We start from the raw sequence: 11,070 nt of genomic DNA, 5'->3' as shown, positions 1-11,070 counted from the left end.
AGGGATCGCTCCGATCATCATTGCGTACCGGCTAACTCCATCAACCGGTCGTTTTATGATCATATCTGTCATTATAATATTTACCGGTGTTTTTCTGAGCGAGGCAGATTTCAAATATAAAATTTAATTTATTTCAAAAAATTTAAAGTACCACTAACACTATATGTATTTTATAGCACTTTGGTATGTTTTTAAGGTGACCATACTCATAATACGTACATATCAAATCCAAACAATCAAGCCAAAAATATTAGACAAAAGAAGTTATTCATGAAGACTTGCACCCATTTGAAAGCAAATTACATAAAATCACCATATGTCAAAGTGAAAGAGAAATAAAGAAAAAATGAGCCTCATACACTCTTCCTGATTTGTGATTCTGCAGGTGTATGTATCTTCATTTCTTCCAAAAGCTACATAAAAAGAGAAAAGGAGTGGCGATTAATTTTAATTAATTACAGTACATCGATGATTATAATTTTAAAAAAATGAAAATTCGAAAAGGAGACTATGATAACTTTGGAGGATGTTAAAGGCATATATGTAACGATCCGTCCGGTCGTTTTGAGTATTATAATCCCGTTCCCCCATTTACTGCTCAATTTGTGCTTTACAGTTGTTGTATGACTTGCCGGGGTAATTGGTTCGGGTCCGGTGAGGTTTTGGAATGAATTGGAACATTTAGTTCCAAGGTTTAAAGCTTAAGTTCAAATAGTGATCGGATGTCGACTTATATGTAAACGACCCCGAAATAGAATTTTAATGATTTGAATAACTCCGTATGGTAATTTTGGACTTCGGAGCGTGTCCGGATATTTTTTTTGAAGTCTGTAGTGAAATTTGGCTTGAAATGGCGAAAATTGGATTTTTGGGAAGTTTGATCGGGGAGTTGACCTTTTGATATCGGGGTCGAAATCCAATTCTGAAAATTTTTATAGATCTGTTATGTCATTTATGACTTGTGTGCAAAATTTGAGGTCAATCGGACTTGATTTGTAGGTTTCGGCATCGAATGTATAAGTTGGAAATTCATAAGTTCCTTAAGCTTGAATCGGGGTATGATTCGTGATTTTAGCGTTGTTTTATGTGATTTGAGGTTTCAACTAAGTTCGTATGATGTTTTAGGACTTGTTGGTGTATTTGGTTGAGATCCTGAGGGCATCTAGTGAGTTTCGGATGGTTAACGGATCAAGAATTGAAGTTGGGAGACAGTTGAAGTTGAATTTGCTGGTTTTTGGCTGATTTGGTTTCCTTCATCTGTCAAAAATCGAGGTCAGGAAATCGAGGGCAGCACCTAGACAGAGACTTTAACTTATAAAATGGGAGTTTCCTCCCATTTTTTATTTTTGACAATTTGGATCTTGGGGAGAGGCGATATTTGAGAGATTTTCAAGGAAAAACATTGGGGTAAGTGATTCTAACTCGGATTTGGTCAATATAAACGAATATATCATTGTTTTTATCATTTAATCAGTGTTTTGAGATGGAAATTTGGAGAAAATTTTAGAAATCTCATAAAACGAATTTTGAGATTTCGATGTCGATTCGGAGTCGAATTTGAGTGAAACTAGTATAGTTGGACTCGTAATTGAATGTGTTGTCGGATTTTGTGAGTTTCATCAGATTCCGAGACGTGAGCCCCGCATGCGATTTTTGGGATAAAATTAGGATTTTGTTGGAAAATTTATATTTTCTTATGGAATTTATTCCTATAATTTGTATTGATTGAATCGAATTAATTATGATTAGCTTCGAGTCGATCGGAGTCGGAAAATCAAAAAAAAGGCATACTACTTGACTGATTAAGCGTGGTTTGAGGTAAGTGACTTGTGTAACCTTGTGTGGGGGAAATTTTTCTTAGGATTGGTATTGATATGAAAATGTTGATATGTTGAAAGTCGTGTACATTTGCTAAATGTGAAAGATTATGTCTTTAAATTGTGTAGAGCAGTGTTGCATATTAATTAAATTATTTTATTATATTATATTCATCATCCTTAATATATTTTCGTATCTTAAATTTGCCTGACCTGCTCCTGCTAAGTGTGTTACCTGTTTAGTTGAAACTCTGTTTCTTTTGTTCTGTGCATTATTTGAAGGATGAGTTTCTTAAAATTAAATATTATTAAAAATAAAATATTTTACATTTAAAATTTTGATATTTAGACAAGGTATTAAATTTGTGAAATATTATTTTTGCTGAACATTTTGTGAGATTTTTGTAATCATTGTGATTGAGTCGTGAGCTCTTTATTGTGGAAAAATATTATTATTGTTGATTTATTTTAGCATGAGTCGTGAGCTCTTTAATGTGGAAAAATATTATTGTTGATTTATTTTGGTAAGTTAAAATATTTGGGCACTTGAGGTGCAAATTATGATATATTGTGATACTGATACACATGTGGTGGTATAAGGTCTGGGTGTTGAAACGCATGCGGTGAGATAAGGGTGGCTTGATACGCGTGTCTAGTAGGGGAACTACTAGAAGTCATGCAGTGTGATAAGGGTGGCTAAAACGCGGGATGCTATTTCAGAAAAAATATTTTCTTTAAAATTTAATGTGAAGGCTCCCGCGGTTATATAAGGAAATGAGATATTATGAATTTATTTATGATTTGGGACTACGAGGCGGTACCTCGGAAGTGCCCTTGTTGATATTTTTTTTATGGCTGCATTGCCTTTGGTTATTTTTGGTATTTTCCTTAAAGTTGTAAATTTCTGTTTTTCTTCCGCGAGGTGTTAATTGCCCTTATTCTGTGTAGTTAAATTGTGACATACTACTTACTTGATTTATCACCATTGTCATTATTGTTAAACTTTTCTCGTTATCTTTTATTATTCCAGTAGGGTCTGACCTGACCTCGTCACTACTCTACCGAGGTTAGGCTTGGCATTTACTGGGTACCGCTGTGGTATACTCATACTACGCTTCTTCACATCTTTTTGTGCAGATCCAGGTACATCTTATCAGACTAGGCATCCGTGAATTAGCCGTACGGGGAGACTTCGAGGTATATCTGCCAGCGTCCACAGACTCCGGAGTCCCTTCTATTCTTATTATGTTGCTTCCTTATTTTCTTTAGACTCTGATATATAGAGATATTGAGGATAAATCTTTAGAAACTTGCGACTTATTTCTACCGGGTTTTGGGAGTTGTAATTATGTGAATTTGCAGATTTATTTAATTTAAATTTTTATTGTTATTCCGCATTGATAGGCTAAAGACCAGGTGACATCACGACATCATACGGAGAAAATTTGGGGTCGTGACAATATCGTTAGTCAGAAACTTTGAATTAGCCATACTATTAATTGTTAAATTATCAGTAAGTAAAAAAATTGTTCTATAAGGGGAAAAAAGATAGTCATATTCTTAAACAATTAGAACCCACCATATTTACGAATCGAAGGAAGAATCCTTAATTTTGGGTTGACAATGACTAAACGCTCCATCCTTCAGAAGATGATAGTGTGAGAGTTTCAATTCTTTTATTTGCCTCAACTTGAATAGAACAATTTTTCTTTTTTCCCAATAACACACATATACAACTTGTTCAAAATTTAGCATTAACCACTGATAGTTACCAACAATTTATATAAAGTAGTAATTATGAAGGGAAAAAATGGATGAAGTATGAGCATGAAGAGGAACCGTGCATGATGGCAAATGATTTATTGTTGCAGCCGTTTCAATAGTTAAAATTCAGAGAGAGCATTTGTTAGACTAAACGGCTTCACCTTTTCCGCAAAGCAATGTTCTTTAATTCTTTACCTAAACAACGGTTGTATAACTCTTAATAGTTGTGTCATTTAATGCAAAGTTGATAACTGAATTTGAGATTTGGAAGAGTGTGTTTTTCCCTTTACTCTCCCCTCTATGGTGTTGTTTTTTTAAGAATAAAAAGATAAAAGGCAAAAAAGGAGAAAAAAAGATAAATAAGATCTTTGGGAGAGATGCCAAATCACTTGCCAGGATTGTCCAGCAGTACTACTCTCGAGCTTAGTCTTCTGGAATATAATATTGTTATTTCTCAGTTGATTGCACGTGTTGTTTGACTATACAAAGTTAAAAGGCTAATATCTAACTAATACTACAATTTTGTCATACTATTATAGAATTTTGTCGTTAGGTTTAACTAATCGAATATGTTAGTTCCTTAGAATTAATTTTCAATTTATTAATTATGTTCTTTTGGCACTAATTTATTTGTAGATTGATCCAAATGCCAAAAGAATGCAAAGTAAGAATGGCCATTTTTTGAGGATTGGGAGGAAATATTTGGAAAAGATAGAGCAACAGGAGAGTTTGCAAAAGGGTCGCAAGATGCTGTTGAGGAAATTGCTAAGAGTGAAGGTGAGGGAGTTTCTAATGACATTGGCTTGGGATTTCCTATTGATGTTGATGATGAAGAAGAAGAAGAAGTTGTTGGACATGAACTTGATGTAGCCCCTGGATATTCTCTCATCCCTTTCTTTTGAGTTGTACACTTCAGAACAACAAATCAAAGCAGCAATGGGGCTTACTTCTGAGGTTAGAAGAATGGATATGTTCTTACGGATGGGTGAACTTGAACGTCAGAATATGGTCTGGATGATTATCAATGATACATTTCCAAGTATATAAGATATAATTGTAAAGGTTGGGCATGAGTTTGATGGTTTTTGCTAAATTGACGACCTTTTGTCTATTTATAGCTTTTTATGATCGTGTGATATTGTTTTTATATTTGCGACATGCTTGAACAATTTCGCAGTGATTTTATGGCACTATTGGTATTCCAGAGCAGCAATGTGTATGTTTGCCGCTGCACTTTTTTAGTTTCAATTTCTGCAGATTTTGACTGTAGTTTCTACACTTTTTCTTATTGTAGTATGTGCACTTATTTAGCTTTAGTTTCTGCACTTATTTTAGTTTCAATTTCTGCATATTTTAATTTCAGTTTGTAGTTTTTAAGTTTCAGTTTAGGAGATTTTAGTTTCAGTTTCTGCATAAGCTTCTGCACTCTTTTTGCTGGAGTTTTTGCACAATTCTTGTATTTTTTTGCACTGTATTTGAGTAATTTTTGCATAGTTCCTGCACTTTCTGCATTCTTGGTACACAGTTTCTGCATGATTCCTGCGTTTTTCTGCTATGTTTTTACATTATTTCTGCACTCTTTTTGCATAGTTTCTGCAGTTCTGCTATGTTTTTGCATTTTTCTGCATTGATTCTGCACTCTTTGACATGGTTTCTATATTTTTCTGAATATTTCTACACTATTTTAGCTTCAGTTTGTGTACTTCTGTTGCAACAGTGCAACAACAATATAATTTTCTTACATCTCGGATGAATGAAGTAATGTCTTTGAGTATTTGAATTTAATATAATAAGAAAATATTGTTGGGTGGAGTTTTCCGTTAAGAAAAATATTGTTTGAATAAGTCATGAAATATCTAAGGTTAAAATACAAAATAGAATTTTATCGAAGTTTATCCAATTTTAAACCAAACACATTTTTTGGATTATATATGATATATATTATTTTTAATTCAATGAACCAAATAAAGTAACAGCACCAAGTAACTCAAGGAATTATTAATCCCAGAATAAGGATAATTCTGTCCACGAACCAAACGACCCCTTAAGGCTTTAACCAACTATAGAGATGGGCACCGAATATGCTTGTATTTTACTCCAACTACCTCATGTTCCCTCTTTCCATAAATCATAATCCCAAAATCTCTCTTCGGACGTATATCCATATTCGCAATCGCAAATAATATCCCTCTAGTTGATTACTGAGTAGATTTTAGCGAACACACAAAAATTATGCCTTGTAACAAATTAACTTTTATTATATTTTAACAAAATATAATTTAAAAGGAAACCTCATAACAACAAAAATGTGCAATTAATTATAGCCATATAAACGACACAAAGTATATACTTATTGAGTCGCATCCTCAAACTTTAGCCGTCTAAATGACAAAAAATGAGCAAGGACAAGAGAATACACATGAAGAAGTTATATATATTTCACTGGTTATGCCTCGTTATATACACAATTAATCCCTTAAAATGATACCCGAATTAAGGGATTATATCATCACCTGCTTAGAGTTTTGCTACATTGATAGTGCTAGGTAGTATCTATACTAATAAAAAATATGAAGCCGCGAATGCGAATAATATATTATTGCTAAATTCTAGCTAATTGTTTACCCTAAAAAAAATAACAATTAAATTTGTAAGTAGTTTTAAGGACACATGAGTTAATTGATCAATATAAACGATAAATTGTGTTAGATTAAACAGATAAAGGACGTAATAAATTGTTAAACCAATCAAGAGAAGTGATCTCGGACTTAGTAACAGCTTAATGAAATGTCTGCCTTCGATCCCCGGGCTCACGTTACTGATGATTTGATGAGAACTTTGAATAACAGAGAAAATAAGAGTATATTGACTTGATGTGCGTGTTACAATGTCCCTAATGAATAATCAGACCCCCATTTATATAGTAGGGGAGTTTTACCCTAAATACAATTTCATAAAAGGTAAAAATCTTCTGTTTAACTATTCACCGGTTCTCTGCCGATACGTGCCGAGATTCTCGCGGTGACATCCGGCTAATCGCGGATATTACGGTCTTTTATTGGTCATGCTCGATTATCTGGTAACGCTCTCCGAGGTCTTTGGGGATTCGAACCTAGGGGTCATGGTCCCGATACTCCCGATGGTAGGCGTTTTGCCTGAACCTCGGCTCGAGGGGCTCTTTGCTTAGATTCCGGTTCCTTACAGTCACGTCTCTCGCTCCGTTTACTTCATCGGAAATCGAGGCGTCCCATGGGTTCGGTTTCGCCCGTATACAGATAGTCCCCTCGTTTATCGAAGAGTAAATTTACGGAAAGGACGAGAAACGACATGTGCACTTCGATCCCTTCTTCAACATGTCGTGATAGAAACGACAAAGAATTTGGAACGTCCCGTCAGTCGCGTCATAATGACTTCAAACGCGTGTCAGCCATTGGCAGGCCATCCCTGGATGCGGAACGGCGCGAAGCCTCTATAAATACTTCCCTCCTTCGTTCATTTTTTTACCTTTTGACCAAGCTTCTACCTTCGAATCTTCAGGATATTACTGCCCTTCTTCATACTCCAACTTTTTTCTTTTTTTACCTTCCGTTCTTCAAGATTTCTCAGTAAATTACAAGCTTTTACTTATTTTCTACCCAAGCCAGCACACTTGATTTTCTCAACAAAGCTTTTGCCTTTCATCTCCCAACCTTTCTTCATATTTTTCAGAATTTTTCCAGATAATAATGTCGAAAACTTCGAAAACCGTTCCCCAAAAAATTGCTTCTTCTTCTTTGCAGCCGACCACCGAGGTCGAGGAGACCACTCCCGATGTGGTCATCCTCGAGAGAACCACTCCGGGCATGGCTACCGATGAACCAGCTCCGAGCCTCCCTTGAAAATGTTCGTCCCCGTGGGCGGCTCGATCGCATATGATTTTAAGGTTGAAAAGCTTTCGTCGGTGCAAAGCCGATGTGAAACGGTATCCAGGTATATTTGCTCCATCACCGAAAAAGTCCTTCCTGCGGTTCGAAAGGACTGCGTCTGGGCGGATAAGGACATAGTAATCCCCGGGCCCGAGGAAGCCATTACTACCCATGTGGAGGGTATCTGAGTGTTTACACTTATCCCTTCACACTGGGCCCGATGGATCCGGTCATTCTGGACTTCTGTAGGAGGTATGAAGAATGCCTCGGTCAGATCCACCCATCGTTGTGCAGTATCGTAATCCTCTTTCAATACTTCGTGAACAAAATCGACTCATGTTGGTTTACCATCGATCATCTACTCCGCCTGTACAGTACCTGAATATCCCGAGGGGGACTGATAAAGCTCTTACGTTGGGCTAGGAAAGCCCCATTCTCAAGCATCGATAAGGACCGGGATCGAGACCGGGGTTGGTAGGGACACTTCATCCGGGTGAGGACCTCAGACTTGATTCCTGCCGAATTTAGGCCATTCCCCGAGAAGTGGAATGTATCAAGTAAGCAAAACTTTCCTTTAAATGTCGATTTTACGTTCATCTCCTTTTTCCTTACCAGTATTTGTGGTGGTGCAGCTGTTGTTCGAGTCCCAAACACCATTCCTCGGCTCAAAGAGTGGATCGAGGGGCCGTTGGGAGGCTCGTTCTCTTGGTGAGATCTCTTTCCCAGATAAGTAACATTAGGCTCCCCTTTTAGCATCACATTCTCATTTCCTTTCTGTTCTTTTCGCAGGCTTGCCTAAGACCATTGAGCTTAGGCCTCCAGTAGGGGATGAGGACTTATCCATTGATCCCTCCACCTCGGGACAGCTTGGGGCTGCTGCAGGAGAGAAGAAGAAAAGAAAAGCTTTGAGTTCCCCGAGCTCGGAGAAGAAGAAGCCACGGAGAAGGTTGGCCCGCAAGACAAAGGAGAGTTCTGTCTCTCGAGCACCTGACTCGGACTCACTTTTTCGGCTCAGGGATGAACCCGAGGAGGATGATATTCTTGTGGCTCGTAAATCGATCTCCCCCGAAGAGCGGATGGTTGTTGAACAGTAGATTCATGAGGCTGATCTCCCTCAGATTAGGAAGGTCGATGAGGAGACCGAGGCCGATACTTCCCGGGAAGTTGGCCATGCCCCGAAGGAGGCACCCGGTTTAATAGATATTTCAGGGTCACCTTCTTATACCGAGTCCATGCTCGAAGAGGCTCTAACGGCGAAGGAGCAATCCAATGAAGGGGCTCATGGTGCGGATGATCCCCTTCATTCTTTTTTCGAGGGTGTAGACTCGGCCGCTTTGGAAGATTTCACCGGGTTGGGCGATCTGGAGGTGCCGAGGAAGCAGTCGTCTTCAAAAATTGACGGGCTAAATTTGAGCCCAAAGTTGATCAACCAAATCCCCGCCCTAAGCATGGATCCCAACCGTAAGAGGTCAATAATCATCACCGTCCCGGAGGATGCCCGGGTTCTTTCTACCCCTGTTAGAGTGGCGAGCCACCTCTGGTGCTTGGTAACCGAAGAAGACCATGCGAAAATGAGTGAGGTGGATGTGCCGTGCTTTTTCAACGAAGCGCAACAGGCGCTGAATCGGGTAAGGCATCGTTACGTTCTTCCATCTTCTGACTTAGTTTTTGATATTTCTCACGTCTTCTCTCTTTTATCTTTTCGCAGGCTTTGGTACTCCATCATGAAAGTTTTCTCCGGTACTGGGCTGAGGTTAACTAGTTTGAGCTTGTGGCCTAGGAGCTTGCAGAGAAGAGCGAAACGTATAAGTTTCTTTATGAGCAACACAAAGGTGTCATCAAGAGTCTTCAGGCCAAGTTAGATACAGCTCAAAAGGAGCATGCGGACTTGGTGGAACATATAAAGATTTTTGAAGTTAGTAATGACGACTTAGCTATGGTGACTAATGACCAAACCTTGCAGGTCCAACAGAAGATTGATCGGATCGACCAGCTCCGGGCTGAAATGAACGATATTCAGGTCTTGGCCAATGTCTGGAAGGGGAAAATGGACCGACTGGTTTCGAAAAAGGAGACTGCCCGAGAGCAGCTGGCATCATTAGAGGTCCAACTCCGAGTGGCGAAAGAGAAGGCCGACACACGGGCTCGGCGAATCGAGGACCTCCAAGCTCAACTGGGCTCGGCCATTGCTGAACGTAATGCCTTTGGCAAAGAGCTCGAAATAACGAGGTCTGAGTCGGAAATATCTAGTGTTGATGCTGAAGAGATGGTGGCCCAGTACATGGCTGATATTAAGGCGGCCGAGGCCCGCCAAAAAGTTATCGTTGAGTACGTGAAGTGGATGTCTCGAAGGGAGACCCTCGAGGAGATTCATGCCCGAGTTTTGACCTGTCGGCCGAGATCGAAGAGGCTCGAGGTAGAGGCCAAGAAGCTGGCCGATCTTGAGGGTGAAGAAAGCTCTGAGGGCTCCGTTGAACTCGAAGATAGAGAAGACCCCGACGGCTATGATGACGAGGCGGGTTCCGGTGGAGATCAGGCATAGGTGCCTTAGGAATTTTTGCCTTTGTTTTGCATTTTGTATTTTTATTTTGTTGAGGCCGTTTTCATTGGCCTTTGTAAAGACATTTTGTAATGTGTATATACAAGGTTCTTTTTCCTCTTGGCAATTTACAAGTCTATTTCCTTCAGCATTCTTTTTACAATTGTAATGATTTCTAATGCCTTAGCACGAGATAAAATGCAGTAATAAGTTGTTATTCGGAGGTTCGAACAAGACTTTTATTCGATGTGAGTTTCGTTTGAAACTTGTGGGAGCTCGATATGCCCGGAAACTTTCCCCAAAAGTGTTTGTTTAGATGTTTTTAGACTTTAATTTTGCCGAGGGTAACCTTTGAATTAGTTTGGAATTTTGAAGGCCTTATGTTTTGATTACGGGCTTCGGACGTCTCCGAGCCGTTTCTAGAGTGGTCGTAGCCTTTTAAGTTCAGGTACTTCCTAATAGGCTTTGTACCTCCGGGCTTTGATAACCCAAGTCGTCTGAGCTTGCCTTGGACGACAGTCCCCGAGTGGGGGTGGCCTTTTAAGTTTAGGCACTGCCTAATAGGCTTTCATGCCTCCGGGCTTCGATAGCCTGAGGCGTCCAAGCTTGCCTTGGACGACAGTCCCCGAGCAGGGGTGATCTATTAGATCTGGATAGAGGCGGCCCTTGGGCTCGATATTCTTAAGGAACAAAATGTAATAGTCTTAAGGGGAAAAATATGTATCTGCAAGGTAGAATCTTTCTTTCATTCCTGTGCAAAATATACAAGATTGTAAGTGTGTACAAGCTTCGTGTTATGGCTTAGGTGATCTACGCGAGCACGATTCATTTGACCATTTGGCCCTTACAATAAATTCTTTCCAACGAGCCCAAACTGTTCAAGCACAAAGTTTCCTTCCTTGCTAAAAATTATTACCCGAGGGTAATGGTCCCCAGTATTCGAGGTAGATTGTTGAGAGGGCTCGGATACTGTTGATGTGAGCATCGACTCCGGTTCATAGCCGGCCTTTGATTCTAAGTTAGCACGACCCACTGTTGCCTCGTT

The 11,070-nt window shown here is 39.2% G+C and overlaps 1 protein-coding gene across 1 annotated transcript; it reads left to right on the top strand.

The window, feature by feature from the left end:
* The first annotated feature begins 8,718 nt into the window (after positions 1 to 8,718).
* LOC138905397 (uncharacterized) lies at positions 8,719 to 10,028 on the top strand. The gene is made up of 2 exons (XM_070193918.1): positions 8,719 to 9,114; positions 9,267 to 10,028. The coding sequence occupies exons 1-2, from the start codon at positions 8,719 to 8,721 to the stop codon at positions 10,026 to 10,028; spliced, it is 1,158 nt and encodes a 385-aa protein (XP_070050019.1).
* The last annotated feature ends 1,042 nt before the right edge of the window (positions 10,029 to 11,070 follow it).

This window comes from Nicotiana tomentosiformis, chromosome 2 (genome assembly GCF_000390325.3).
Source record: "Nicotiana tomentosiformis chromosome 2, ASM39032v3, whole genome shotgun sequence".
Lineage (NCBI taxonomy): Eukaryota > Viridiplantae > Streptophyta > Magnoliopsida > Solanales > Solanaceae > Nicotiana > Nicotiana tomentosiformis.
The sequence above is the reverse complement of the archived record's forward strand: the minus strand, read 5'-3'. Positions and strand labels throughout refer to the sequence as shown.

What these genes read in the sequence shown, in the direction of transcription:
- LOC138905397 (XM_070193918.1), top strand. Translation starts at nt 8,719, where the DNA reads ATGCTCGAAGAGGCTCTAACGGCGAAGGAGCAATCCAATGAAGGGGCT. An exon ending in CGCAACAGGCGCTGAATCGG is followed by an intron (nt 9,115 to 9,266) that starts GTAAGGCATCGT and finishes CTTGTGGCCTAG; the next exon opens with GAGCTTGCAGAGAAGAGCGA.